The sequence below is a fragment of the Drosophila navojoa genome, chromosome 2 (genome assembly GCF_054131105.1).
Source record: "Drosophila navojoa isolate 15081-1374.11 chromosome 2, UAZ_NAV_1.0, whole genome shotgun sequence".
NCBI lineage: Eukaryota > Metazoa > Arthropoda > Insecta > Diptera > Drosophilidae > Drosophila > Drosophila navojoa.
In genome coordinates, this window is record NC_142890.1 from 27820160 (window position 1) to 27834582 (window position 14423).

At 40.5% G+C, this 14423-nt stretch overlaps 2 protein-coding genes across 6 annotated transcripts in view; one reads left to right on the forward strand and one right to left on the reverse strand.

The window, feature by feature from the left end:
* Positions 1-1228: 1228 nt before the first annotated feature.
* On the reverse strand, positions 1229-5794 carry glo (heterogeneous nuclear ribonucleoprotein glorund). 2 transcript variants are annotated; one of them, XM_018112926.3, is made up of 8 exons: positions 5635-5794; positions 4926-5350; positions 4732-4863; positions 3799-3943; positions 3165-3301; positions 2761-2988; positions 2011-2489; positions 1229-1944 (listed from the first exon to the last, which is right to left on the reverse strand). In XM_018112926.3, the coding sequence occupies exons 2-8, from the start codon at positions 5323-5325 to the stop codon at positions 1633-1635; spliced, it is 1833 nt and encodes a 610-aa protein (XP_017968415.1). In that variant the 5' UTR covers positions 5326-5350; positions 5635-5794; the 3' UTR covers positions 1229-1632. The 2 variants fall into 2 exon arrangements, 1 of the variants encoding a protein (XP_017968415.1); XR_016196252.1 differs by lacking the exons at positions 1229-1944; positions 2011-2489; positions 3799-3943 and having other exon boundaries at positions 2773-2988.
* A 535-nt stretch (positions 5795-6329) lies between these two features.
* Positions 6330-14423, forward strand: part of Dhc1 (dynein axonemal heavy chain 1) — a 30488-nt gene continuing 22394 nt past the window's right edge. The window contains exons 1-13 of one of the 4 annotated variants that reach the window (XM_030384442.2): positions 6331-6578; positions 7798-7935; positions 8004-8163; positions 8215-8365; positions 8831-9575; positions 11018-11228; positions 11286-12154; positions 12223-12342; positions 12441-12597; positions 12690-12744; positions 13120-13525; positions 13584-13880; positions 13944-14388. In XM_030384442.2, coding sequence (XP_030240302.1) covers positions 6468-6578; positions 7798-7935; positions 8004-8163; positions 8215-8365; positions 8831-9575; positions 11018-11228; positions 11286-12154; positions 12223-12342; positions 12441-12597; positions 12690-12744; positions 13120-13525; positions 13584-13880; positions 13944-14388 — 3865 coding nt within the window. In that variant the 5' untranslated portion in view covers positions 6331-6467. Of the gene's footprint in view, positions 6579-7797; positions 7936-8003; positions 8164-8214; positions 8366-8830; positions 9576-11017; positions 11229-11285; positions 12155-12222; positions 12343-12440; positions 12598-12689; positions 12745-13119; positions 13526-13583; positions 14389-14423 lie in introns of all 4 variants that reach the window. The other 3 variants (XM_030384443.2, XM_089256728.1, XM_089256729.1) reach the window with 3 other exon arrangements.

Consider the following 14423-nt stretch of genomic DNA (forward strand, 5'->3'; position numbering starts at 1 on the left):
AATACATATACATCAATAAATATTTTAAATACCCAAAAGTATATACATACATATAGACAAATATACATTTTTAAGTATGTATTTTAAAATATAAATTTTTTAAGCTGTATAAATTTCGCATATTGAACTAACGAAATTTTAATTATCAACCTTATTAAATATATGCAATTTAATAGATAGAACAAAAATGTTCATACATTATATTTTGTTGTTGCCTCTTATATGTGTATTATAATATTTTTTCTGAGCGTAATATAGGGAATACCGCTTATTTTTTCCAACTGACATTCGCTTTAACACTTGCATTCATTAGAAGCAGATCTCGCAATATTATATATTTTATTTTGAGTTACATGTTAGCATATTTTTCCCTGCCCCATTTCTCACCTGGAGAGTGGATAGAAAAAACAATAACAACCCATTCGAATTGACACTTTTTTTTTCTCTTTGCAATGTTAACGGCGCTACAATAAATAACCCGTATTTACTTTAGATATTCCACATTATATATGAGTTATATACTTATTTCTACTATATTAACAATTGTTTTTACTTGCGCTCGACTAATTTATGGGCGACGTTTAACGAAATTGCCATTTGTTTGCCCCTTCACGTCGACTTCCGTAGAATTTTAGAATTGTGGAATGCGCGCGCGATCGCCACAATAAGAAAAACAATAATGCAACTGCCGCGACGTTTGTTGACCAAGTCCACAGTATTGCATGTGTGTATATATAGTATGATCTGTTGCTGATCTGGATTGATATAGTATATATACCTATAATTGGCACTGTCTGGGAAATAGTACATGCTTCTCCAAGTTGATCGTGGACTGAGAGAGCTTGCCACGATGCTTTTCAATTGTGGGCAAATACGTGCAAATATTATTTTGAATAAAAAGATAGAATGCTTAGATGAGACCTAACATCAGGCCAGTGTGGTGTGGAGTACGAATTTGAAAAAAAATAAACTGATGCAGGCAGTGCAAACTGTTTACATGTATATATATATGTACATACATATATACAAAGCAATACAATCCATATACATATTATATAGTACGACTGCTACAACTTCAAAACCTTATTTATATACAATATAGAGCAATTACATCGTATCATCACTCGTTCTAAATATTAAGCAATGCGAACTAATGTACGTGTACTAATACATCTTATATCTACCTATAAGTCCGATCAGGATTATCATTAAATGCAATACAAATGTCTTTGTTGGTTTATAAATTTTATTGTATAATAGCTGTTTACAATTTTGTTGTTCTTGTTGTCATGTCTGGATGATTGATTCGGAAATTAAAATAAAATTGACATTTGTTTGTTTCTATTCCATTTGTCTTGTTATAATCCTACTAGAGGGACGGGGCCGTCTAGATTGTAGATACATTTTTGCTTAAATTATTTAAAATATGTGTGTATGTGGGTGTGTGAGTGGTTTCCTTAGAATTGAAACGTCGCAATTCTTTTCACAAGCGACATGGTCTCTGCCCATTATGGTATCCGCTATGGTGCGTTCGATAGTTGTCTACCGCTTTTATGTGGCCCACAAACTTATAAAATACTTGCGATTACATTAACGTATGAAAAATTATGGAATTAATGTAAAAGGAAGCGTTTAAATACGTCGTGAGAAGCCACCGCCACCTCCGGCACCACCACCACCGCCGCCACCATTGCCAGCTCCAATGCCAACACCGCCACCGCCACCGCCACCGCCACCTCCAACGCCACCACCGACATTAACACCGCCGCGAGTTTTCCCATCATAGAAGAGTTCAATATAGCGGGTGCCCATTTGCTCGCGATGGCGCTTCATGGCCAACTGCGAATCATCATACGTGTCAAAGTAGGCGTCAGCGGTTCCACTGTGCAGTCCCTTTTTATTGTAGTTGATGCGCACGTTGGCCGGACGTATGGGATCGAAGAACTGCCAAATAGAATCAAGAATATTACCTTGAAAGATCCGTACAGCTATTCGGACTTTAACACTTACCTTGAACACGTCATTTTCGAATGAATTGTAGGGCAGTCCTCGCATGTGAATGGTGTAATATTCCACATCATTGTTGCGACCACCTCCAATGGGTCCGAAGTTACCACCGGCCGATCCAAAGTTGCCACCATTGTTGAAGCCGCCGTTGTTAAATCCGCCGCCACCATTGTTGAAGCCGCCACCGCCGTTGTTAAAGCCACCAATACCATTGTTGAAGCCGCCATTGTTGAAGCCACCACCACCGGCATTATTGGGAAAGTTGCCAAACCCGCTGCCACCGCCGTTGAAGCCACCGCCAGAGTTGCCGCCATTGTTGAAACCACCACCGCTGCCCCCATTGTTGAAGCCACCAACACCCCCTCCACTGTTAAAACCACCTCCTCCTCCGCCGCCGCCCCCTGAATTGTTGCCAAAATTACCAAAACCGCCGCCGCCGCCGCCGCCGCCGCCACCGCTATTGCCAAAGTTTCCTGGCATATCTGCAAATAGACGACATATTGACTTAGTTATTTAAAATTATCGAGTTCTAAGAACAGTTACTAAATTTAATTAAAATAAAATACCTCTGACAAAGGTCAGATCATTATAGTTTAGTATAGATTTGTGAGGGAAGCCAAATAAAATTACTTAAATTTAATAGATTTAAATTATTATGACAATAAGAAATTAAATTTAACCAATTAAAGAGCCAGTAATTATTGAATTGATTTGAATTGCTCTGATTTTTCATAGATGTCTTTTCAGACTCACCGAAATTGTTGCCATTGTTGCTGCTGCGATTGTTTCCAAAATTGTTAAAATCGCCAAAATCGTTACCAAAATTGCCAAAATTACCGGCGTTTTGACCAAAATTGCCGTTGTTACCGCCTCCACCACCGGAGTTATTACCAAAATTACCCGAGTTCATTAGACTGGGCAGATTGTTGAAGCCCAGCATATTATTGGCGCCCACACCAAAGTTGCCGTTGTTGCCCCAGTCTGCAAATAGAGAATGGTCCATTCGAACATTAGTTTCTAATGCTATGTATAAAATAACGTTTGTGATAGGAGTGAATCGGATCAAGCAACAAATTAGTTTTATACAATTCAAAATAAATGTGCTTTGAGCTGAGTTTCGACTGACCCATTTTAGGGCTTACAATGCTCACACTTACCATTGCGTCCACCGAAGTCGTTTCCACCACGATTGGCACCGCGATCACGTATATCATATGGTCCGGGACGTCCACCGACACCGCCGCCTGTGGCTCGCTTCATCTCAGCAATGGAGCTGCGGAATATCTCAATATACCTAGGATAATTGAAAAAGAAAAGATCATAAAAGAACTTTACTTCAAATTGTCTTGAGAATGTTAACAGACTTAATCAATTAAGAGATTCAAATAGATAGATGTTTACTATGGTAAATAACATATTAATCCATTTTATTCAAGTTTATCCTTTAAGAGAAAAGACAACTGGGTATAGGAATGTTAAATAGAAGCATGTATATAGCTTATCAAATCTTTCTCTTGTTAATAAGGCGTTATCTGTTGTTCGTTTGCACCCATAGCCTGTGCTCTATATGCAAACTAGATATATATGCACAATGTAATTGTTGCTCAAAGCAATATATTTTTTACTGAAATAGGAACGTATAAGAATTAGCATTTTGCTTTAATTTGTTGACATAACTGCAACAATTTAAAGACATTTTTATTTTATTTATTCATGTTACCATTGAATGTATTTCGATGTTGTTGTTGTTGCTGTTGTAGTTGGTATATAAATGATGTGTAAGAGACCCACCTGTGCCCAATTTTTTCCCGATTTCGGCCCAAGGCTTGCTCAGTGTCATCCTGGCTTTCGAACTGAACAAAAGCTTCCCCAGTTGCACGACCCCTTCTGTCCATAACAAAAAGTATGCCCTCCCGATCCGTTTTGATTTCCAACCCTGCCCATGACGATAACCAACAAAGATTTATACAAATATATAGTGATATATATTTACATATATATATGTATTGCAAGGTTAACGATAGATACAGAGAAAGAAAGAGTGGGCGATATTATATATATATTTTTGTTTATAGAGAAGAGGTGCTTGTCTTATTTTTGTTGTTGCTCACAAAGAACTTTTGGGAGTTCCCGATAGACCACCTATTTGAAGGATGGCATTTTCAAAATACATATACGAGAAACGACGTAAAAATAAATATGTTTGACTTGCAGACTGATTGTGCATTAGAATTGTTGATAAGTATTTATCAGATAAATAAATAAAAGAAACAAAAAGCTGACATTACGATCGATTGGAATATTTTAACAATCCGAAATACATTTAACAAATAAATGTTTGTACTGGGTTAGCCAAAAAGTAATGTAACGTGTATATGTGAGTAAAATGGAAAATATATGGATAATGTATTATTCTTGATGTGTGAGCATTTAACGACCCCTGGTCCTTGGATGCTAACACCCCAGACGTTTGGGTATACAACTTAGGTGGAACCCAAGACTAACACTCAGTTCATAGCTCAATGGTATAGAATATTTCATAGAAATATACATATAAATATAAGTATAATATATATGTATATCTATTAAAATACATATATATTTAAATACAAATATACATATGCTTGCACATGCATCGAATCGGTACGTTTAACAATGAGTTCTTCTCTGCGCGCTAAATATATGTAAATCAAAACAGAGACAGGAAGCCAGGTAATGTCTTACCGGTAAAGAACTCCTCGATCTGTTGTTCTGTGACAGCGTAGGGCAATCCACGTAGTTTCACAACAAAGGCATGACCATGACCGCCTGTTTTGCGCATAGCTTCTTTTGCCTCCTTGGGCGTTGCCACGAAGACTATAATAGCATAAGGATAACAATTTAATATCATGGTAGGCTTGATCGCTGGTCCGACGTACCCTCGATGTATCGATGACCCATACTAGCTTTATTTAGCTTGCGTGCCTCTTCGACATCTTCTTGGCTGGCAACTTCGACATAGGCTTCACCTGTATTCTTGCCATCCAGTCGGCTGGTGACCAGATGAATGCCCTGTGATCCATTAAGCACTTCCACGTTAACCAAGAAGTCGAGAATCTCTTTGTGCGTTGCAGACCAGGGTAGACCGCGCAGTCTTATAAACTTGGGACTCTCGCCAACGCTTCCGATCTTCACATTTGAGTCGTTGTCGCCATCGTTCTGATCGTTATCGTATTGGTCGTCATCCTGTTGCTGCTGGTCATTGTCATCATTATAGTCCTCGCTATTGTCCTGATTCTGATTGAAGCCTTGATTGTACTGCACATCTGCGTTCGACATGGTGCTGATTCAGATGGCGGCAACTCTGTCGATGAGCTGACCGGGAAGCAGAAGAACACAAAATACATAAACATAAATATATGCATATAAAAATGATATTTTAAAATACTATTCACATATTTATATACTTTATTACAATATCTGATTGGCTCATATGCCGCTACTTTTTGCTCATTCCTTTTTTGCACCGCTTACGCCATTTTGATTTTCCCATTGCCGTAGTTTTATTTTTTAGACGCACTTATGACACGATTTATTGCTTGCTTATACAGCATTTCGTTACACTCATATGTAAAACGCATAACTTACCTATTTTGGGTATTTAGAATTTGTTACTAATCTCCTAATTTATTTGTTTCGGCACTTTTCCACAATTTTTCTGTATAAAGAACAGCACGCGTCCAGATTAAAGTTGTATCGAATCATTCAGCTCGACGGAGCGATTCACACAACTGAGCGAACAAATATTCGTTCATCTAGTTCATATCGTCTGGCTCTCACTTGTCACTGTTAAGTTAACATTTGCTAATATTCTATATTTATTGAAATGAGAGAGGATTCTTAACGCGAATCATATTAATGACGTGTTAAGTAATTGAAAGCTTAAGCTTGGCCATAATAATAATACACGGCATTATTAATAATTCATATAAATAACTACAAACTGATGCATATTTAAATTTAACAGAGCTATCGCTGTTATGGTGTACTTATAAATATGTATCGATGTGTATAAATATCGAATCATTTTCCAATCGATATTTCAGTGTAGGATAGTGTTTAAACGTACTTATTGAGACACAAATACTGTATTTAACGGATATTAAAATGTTTTTTAACTATGTAGATGTTTTAATTTAACAAATCTTTTTTAATTATATGAATGTTTTAGTAAATATCTCTAAGGATATGAAAAAATTTAAGTCTTGGCGCCAAAAGTGATCGTGCCAGTCGTTTTGGAGACTTTTTGTTACCATGACGACTGGCGCGAAATTCGATTTCGCTGCGACTTTGTTTGCTCGATAAAGTTATTACATTGATTTTCATAGTCGTGCATAATAGCTGTGTGATAAAAGCTCAATTAAAAAATAGTAAATTTATAAAATTATTTGCTTTTTTTATTCTGTGAAATTATTGACAGCATGTTTGTGCAAAAGAAAAAATTGGTCGAACATGTTTTGGCAATGCGTGCAAATGCTGGCAGTGCCAGTGAGGACGAAGAAGAGGAGGAGGACGAAGGAGACATTTTACAGGTGCCAATTGAACGATTAAGTAAAACTAAACAAAACGAAACATCCAACTAGCTAATTAACCAATTAGTGGGCAGTTCAATTACTATTAACAACTATTGCTTCAGTACAAATTGTAGTATTAACTTCTTAGCGCCTTGTACTCGTTGGCTGATTATGTAATCCTTTGACTGGTGTAAAAAGCGAAAAAATAAATTTGTGTATTGTATTATAAGGTTATGCGCTGTAGATGAACAAAGCTAATAGAAATTTGGCTAACGAATTAGATAAATACATATGTACATAAATATATTTATATATACATAAAAAAAGCTGTCGATATTTGGTTGTACATATGTATGTATATGCATATATTAATCAACCTATTATTATATATTTATAATTTTGTTTCGGAACACATTTGTAATGCCATTTCCGGAATGCTCCACTCTCTTTGCAGAAAAAACTCGAGATTTCAATAACTAAAACTATATACTTAGCTATTCACACAACAACCTTAAACAATAGATAATTGTTTGTTTTTTGAGACAACGTATTTGTATTCTTTTTTTCTAGCAGCACTTTTGAAGTAAGAGTTGAAAGTAAAAGTAAAAGTTGAAAGTAAAAGTTGCTCTAGTTGTTGTAATGGCAAATCTTGCTGTAAGTAGTTTTGAATTTTGCATAAATATATTTAATTACTTTTGAACGCATTGCGGCAACAAGTTTTTTGTTTGCACTGAATTTGCACAACAAAAACAGAGAACAACACAACTATTTTTCAAACTAATATATTTTTGGTCTTTCCCCGTTTTTGAATTTTGCAATGGCGAAAAACTATAAATAAATGAACTATATATTCACAATAATAAACAAATTATATGAATTATATAAACATTTCTTTAAAATAAAAATATTAAATAACAAAATTATTAAATACAAAATAAATCAAAAAATATGAAAATTATAATAATAAATATGATACAAAATAAATTCGTTCAAAAAAATAATGATTTGATTAACAATTTTTAACAACAAAATAAATATGCATGTATTTATATATAATTAATTTAAACATAAAAAATATTCTGCGGCACCTATTAAATTTTTACTGCGCGTTTTTTATGGTACTTCAACGGTTCGACGGATTGCATAACTGAAAAAATATTTATGATCCAATTATTGGAACTTTCATAAAAACAAATAAAAAAAAAAAACTATGGCCATGGACCCGGACGAAGCGCAGCGCCGGCGCGAAGAATGCGAACGCAAGGCTCGCCGCGGGGAAATGGATCCCCGGTTGGAGTTTACCTTCCAACTGCTGATCGATGCGACGCAGCTGCCGCGGCATCAGCTCATGGATTATATATTCGAAGGGGATATGGTAGCGCACTGTTAACTAGCTCTAATGCCACCAAATCACATAGATTATTTATATATATACATTCGCAGCTCGATGAGATCAATCAGCTATTTTTGCCGAATATGAAGAACAAGTTACTCTGGTTCTATCAAGAAGTGGATGAGCCGGAGCCGCCGCCCGTAGTGGATGCCAATAAGCCGGGACCGTCACGAACGGGCATGGCATCGAGTAGCTCAAAGACGCCACAGGGTACGTTAGCTATATAATATATGCCCATATTCCATACGCTTGCTCTTTTAGGCGGCGCCTCGCCCAGCGGGCTGCCTCCGCCCAAGCAGAAGAAACTATTTCTAACTGATGGCTGGACCTGCGCCTTCACTGGCGTCTGTATTTATATCTTTCGCGTGAATACGTCTAAGCAGCTGCCAGAGGAGGGCTTTCAAAAGGATTTGTAAGTGGCTGAAGTAATATTTACCCTGTTTCTATTGCAAATAGGGTATATTCATTAACACTATGTGGTTACGGGTATAGTCCCGTTGGTTACGTTCGGTTTGCTGTCTTGCTCTGACATCCAAGCCTGTTCAATTATATAGTTCAGCTGTAGATGTCTAAACAGATATTTATTGGCACTTACTGGGTATCAATAAGTCGTCTACTCTCGTCATTTGTTTTCAGTTTCGGTTTGCGCTTCTGTTTATCTTTCATAAGTTTCACTTTTGTTGGCCAAATTCAAATTCAAAAAACTGTTATCTAAGAATAGCCAATTTAGGGTTTATTTGTTGGCACATGGATTATCGGGGATTTATGCAATGCACACACTCTCACACCCACACATACATATATAAATTCCCACCCACACTGCTGGAGGGTTTTGGTAATTGAATATTTTCGCCTGCCGTCTCGTTCACTCGACTAGATACTGTGGCGTCATCGATGCCAAGAATATTGGCCTGGTCACCTCCATCGAGCGCATTGTCGAGTTTGTGTTTATGCAGGCGTTGGCCTTCCCCAGCCTCGAGGGCGATGAGGAGGATGTGAGCTGCGGACTTATTATGGGTCAGCTGCTGCCGGGCTTGCGATCCTTCTGCAGCGCGTTGCGTGTTTGCGAACAGGTCTGCGATCATTATAACGTATTTGCCGATGGGTGCGACATGTTCGATGGCTGCGTTGTGGTCGATGAGGTGAAGGACATGGCAAAGAATCAGGAGTTTTGCGCACAGCTGGAGGAACGTGTGAATAACTGGTCAAAGGGCATACTCAAAATTCTGGGCGAGAGCGAGCAGCTGCGCAAGGAGAACGATCACAGTGGACCCCAGGACGAGCTGGAGTATTGGAAGAAGCGAGGCGCCCAATTCTCCCAGCTGTTGGCCCACCTGCAGGACAAGGAAGTGCAGTTCACCCTGCACTGCCTCTTCCTCGCCGGCTCGAGGATAATGCGCCAGTGGAAGGAAACCGATCGCAAAATAACCTTCTGCTACAACGAGGCGCGGGACAATTCCAAGTTCATTCAGGCAATGGAAACGTGTTGCCATTCGCTATATCTGGACGACCCGGTCAGCATGAAGGAGTCTATATTGAGTCTCTTGCAGACGGTGCGATTGATCTACAGTGTCTCCCAATTTTATAACACCTCCGAACGGACTTCGGCGCTGATGGTTAAGGTAAGTGCCTAAAATCGAGTTCCATTTGTTTCCATACTATTCTTATACCTGTTAGTGAAAAATAATGTAAATTGAAATGCTTTTGCATTTACTCTGGTGCACTTTTTTCAATCGTATTGCGTATCGAAATTGTTGTTCGTCCTGCCATCCTCATTGCCCCTTACTTTGGCTAAAAACCTGTCTGCTTGATTCAGGATGCCGCATTGATTGTTTTCCTGCGACCTTTGAGCTTCGAGTTTACTTACCTCTCGGTATTGCCATGGGACCACTGCGGCTTTCAGGATATTATTTGTCCGCTGACCTTTTGGTCTATTGTGCGGACGTGTCAAATCAGTTATTTACAATAAATAATGAGACGGTTGGACTGTTGAGCACTCAAATAGCTGCTCAAAGCTCCATCATTGTAATCAAATTAGATATTGCAGTTTATCAATTCAAGTACATTTTGAAGGCCTTGTTATGTAATTCAAATTTTGCCTTTTTCATACCCTATTGAAAGTGCAGCGAATGTTATACAAAGGCTGGGGTATGAGAACTGCGCTCTGAATGTAGTAGGATATTTTTCAATAAATATACACAAACATATATAATTAATGTAATGTGAACAGATAAAAGAATAATATCATTCATAGATAGCTACAACAAGAAAGAAAGCTCTAGTCGAGACTGCTCGACTACGAGATACAGGCGATACATATACAGGCGATTGCGCTTGGGTTGCGCTGCAGTGGTGGCAATATTATGAGAACTTATTTGTTGAATAATTTAATTTCTAGACGTACGATCGTAATGAAACTTTCAGAACGTAATCATAATGTTAAAATATATGTGTATACCGAAGCACAAGTCTCTAGTATTTGATATACGACTTTTACAAAGATGAGGGTGAGGGGGTGGATTTAGGGGTGGGGGGTAAATTTTAACAAAAACCGAAATTGTATAAAATACATCTTTATATACATTTTACATTGGAGACTCTAGCTTGAAAGATGTAGGAGATATAATTTTTTAAGTGATCTTCGATAAGGTTTTTTATCGATAAAAAAGTATCGGAATGAGTTATCGTTTTTTAGTGATAAACTCGATATGCGCGTGATATATACGGACATTTAAAAAAAAAGTTGAAGTCTCTAGCTCTTATATCTTCTGAAATCGACGCGTTCATACATACGGACGGACGGACGGACGGACGGACGGACAGACAGACGGACAGGGTTAAATCGACTAAGCTTGTCGCCCTGATCAAGAATATATATACTTTGTGGGGTCTGCCACGCCTCCTTCTGCCTGTTACATACTTTTAACAAAACCATTATACCCTGATTTCCCATTTTCAATGGGTTCAGGGTATAAAAATAAATGCATAACAACAAACAAAATATATAATTGAAGAAATAAAATTTTACATTCTTTCATATTTTTATAATAATCATTTTTCACAGATAACAAATCAAATGATTGAGACATGCAAGTCCTACATCACTTGTCGTTGCAAGGAAACCATTTGGTCTCAAGATCGAACTCTTATACGCACCAAGTTGAGCAACTGCATCAAACTGAATCACATTTACCATGAGACCTATTACACAGTCAGGGAGCAGCCATTTTTGCCGCATCAAACTCCATTTGGATTCTCCGAAAACTTTGTATTTGGTGGGTGAACAAGAGTATTATAAATTGAACGAAATCTTAATTGTTTTTTCTCTTCAGGCAAATTCGACACGTTTTGCGAGCGTCTGTCGAAAATTATAAATATGTTTAACCTGATTGACGATTACAATCATTTGTTTGAGCGGCGCTTGGAGGGTCTGCTGCTAGGCGAGGCCTTGGAGGATGCCTCCAACCACTTCGAGGAGGCCAAAAAGGAAATCACATCCAAGAAGTACGATTACCTGGACCATCGCAATGCTGATTTCAATGACGACTTCGATCGATTCATGAGCAAAACGGACTCGCTTAAGGACACGATTGCCACGCTCATCGAGCGAGACTTTGACACGGTGTGGGAGACGCCTCAGTGCATTCGCTTTCTGGTGCGCTTCGAGAAGGTCAGCGAGAAGATACCGCTGACCCGCATGGACGAGAAGTACACTCGCATACTGCGCTATGTAGAGAAAGAGGTGGATCGCATACTGAAGACCTTTCGTCGTCAGCGCGATGATCCGCCTCTGGCTCGCAACTTTCCGCCCATCGCTGGGCGAATCCACTGGTGTCGCGCCTTGCGCTTGCATCTGTCGGAGCTGATGGATGCCGTGATGGATCACGGCGTGCTCAGCACCCTGCCCCTAGCCAGAGATCTGGATGTGCGCTTCAACAATGTGATGGGCGTCTTGCAGGAGTACGAGGATGAGATAGTCTCCATTTGGCTGGATCAGGACATAAGCGTGGCCGATGCCTGCCTGCTGCAGCCGTTGCTCTGTCTACAGGGCGATCGATTGTTTGTCAACTTGCATCCCACAATACCTCTGCTGATTCGCGAGGCCAAGATGCTGGCCAAGCTGAAAATCGAGCTGCCCATTGTGGCTGCCACGCTGATGAGTCGCCATCAGTATTTCATCACCATACAGGACTCGCTGAATGTGAGGCGAGACAGCTTTAACTGCTCGCATTTTGTCTCTTACATTTTCATTTTTTCCTCTTTCCGCAGAGCCTTATCAAAATGTTTTTGTCCACGGTCAAGGCTGTCAAGCTGGAGGTGCGTCCCTTGTTTCTGCCCCAGCTGGTGCGTCTGACGGCCATGCTGAAGCCAGGTCTGCACACCATCAATGTAAGTGCCGCAGTCTGCCCGCTGACGCTCTCTGACACTGACAATCGCACTTCCGTTTCGTCCCGTTCCCGTTCCATTTTTATTTGTTTTTCATGCAGTGGACCAACCAGAACTGGACTCAATTCTATGAGCGCTGCAAGCAGGCCATTGAGACCTTCGAGGTGTTGGTGGCGCGCGTGCACGACATCTACTCGAACCGCATACTCAATGTGCTCATGTGGATGCAGGAGGTGTCGCTGCAGATATTGCCAGCAGGTGTGACCCCCTTTCTAATTGCTGGAGCCCACTTGGGTCTCTATTTAATTTTATGCTTTTCGAAAACTTTGCACATTTATTTCCTGCTGCAGACGATGAAATCTGGACAGTTGATGAATTTCTGGAACGCAGTGAGGAGGCGTGCAGGTAAATTTGTTACCTGCCAGCTATGAATATGTATATATGTATGTGATTGTGTGTGTGTGTGGCCACAGGATTCGCTTGAACTTTGCCATGAAGTTAGCTGCCTGCGGTTGACTTTGCCAGCTTTTGTGTGATTTATTGAATTTATCAATTTTAATTTATGTATGAGATTTTTCATTTGCATAGATACAAAGCTTGATCTGCATATAAAGGAATGTGTGCGAGTTCCCAGCTTTAACATTAATCAAAGAATATGCGATTTCATGTGCACACATCATGTTTACCTAAGTATTCGTCTTTGATTTGCTCTTCCATTAAGCATCATTTCAGCAATTGCAACTGTCTAAATATTGTTAAGATTTCTTTTGTCGCCCACAGAAAAGCTGCCATCGAGCTCAATAGGAAAAGTCAGATGGTCTCGGAGGCAGTGGAAGAAGTGCTTAGCTTAGTGGACAAGGCAACGGAGACGTTTAAGGAGATTGCTGGCGATGATGTGGTTACCCTGTTCGACGGCAAGTCCCACAATTGCTATGCAGCTCAACTCGATTCAATGTATGCAAATCTCTCTTCAATAGCCACGCCCAAGGGCGACCAGTCCGCATCGGGTGGACGTAAGGCGGAGGAAGGCGGTGCGGCTGGAGCTTCAGCGGCGAATGCATCGGGTGGAGCTACATCGGGTGGAGGGGCTGGCGGTCAACAGCAGGACTGGAGCATTTTGTGGTCCTGTTTTGAGAATCCGCTGACGCTGCTCTCCACCACAGACAGTCTGCCCAAGGGCATGCAGGTGGTCGCAGAAATCGCTTAGCATAGAGAGTAGCTAATATATTCCCGGTCTGCCTTAGGACATGGTCTGCAATGCTGTCGTGGAGATGCGTCGCTATTACAGCCGCAAGGTCATCGATGTGCTGATCAAGGTGATTCGCGCGGCCCTGGACACACTGCGGCGTCGGTTCATCGCCGATGAGAACGAGACGGCATTAAAGAAGCCGATATTTGCATTGCACGCGCAGCTGCAGATACCCAATGTGGTGATCAAGCCGAGTCTGGACGAGCTGCAGGACATTTTGGTGACGGCTGGCAAGAATATCACGGGCATTGCGAAGGGTGTGGCGCAGTGGACCAGCGGCAAGGATCCGCCGGTTCGTACCACACCGTTAAACAGCTTCGCAATGTTCTCAAAAATCTTGTCTTACCAACCGCAGCAAGTTTCGATGACGGTGCAGCCGCGCGTCGGACGCAATCACACGGATGCCGCTGGTGGCTCCAAGAATCGACGCCGCAAGATCTACTGCCTGGCCTCCGAGGAGCGACCCCAGATGCCGTACATGCTCAAGAGCTTCTACTCGGCCATCATGGACAACAAAGAGGTGGCTAAGGCCCTCAATCAGCTATCCAGCTGCACCAAGAACATCAAGCCCGAGATTCAAACCTACATCAAACGCTGGAAGCCGTATCACTTCCTATGGAAGAACGATCGCACCACTCGCCAGCTGATGGAGTTTGGGCTGCAACAGTTCGAGTCCACATTGCGCTGCCTGGCGGAACTGGATGCGAACCTTCTAATTGAGCCGGACATGGAGGTCTTCGGGCAGTGCGTAGCGGTCTATAATGAGAGGCTCAAGTATGGTTTGGCCATTGAGATTAAGTGTGAGTAGTCCAGCTGGGATAAACTGTATATAAGT

What these genes read in the sequence shown, in the direction of transcription:
- glo (XM_018112926.3), bottom strand. Translation starts at nt 5,325, where the DNA reads ATGTCGAACGCAGATGTGCAGTACAATCAAGGCTTCAATCAGAATCAG. An exon ending in CGGGAAAAAATTGGGCACAG is followed by an intron (nt 3,302 to 3,798) that starts GTGGGTCTCTTA and finishes CAATTATCCTAG; the next exon opens with GTATATTGAGATATTCCGCA. An exon ending in TCGAAAATGACGTGTTCAAG is followed by an intron (nt 1,945 to 2,010) that starts GTAAGTGTTAAA and finishes TCTATTTGGCAG; the next exon opens with TTCTTCGATCCCATACGTCC.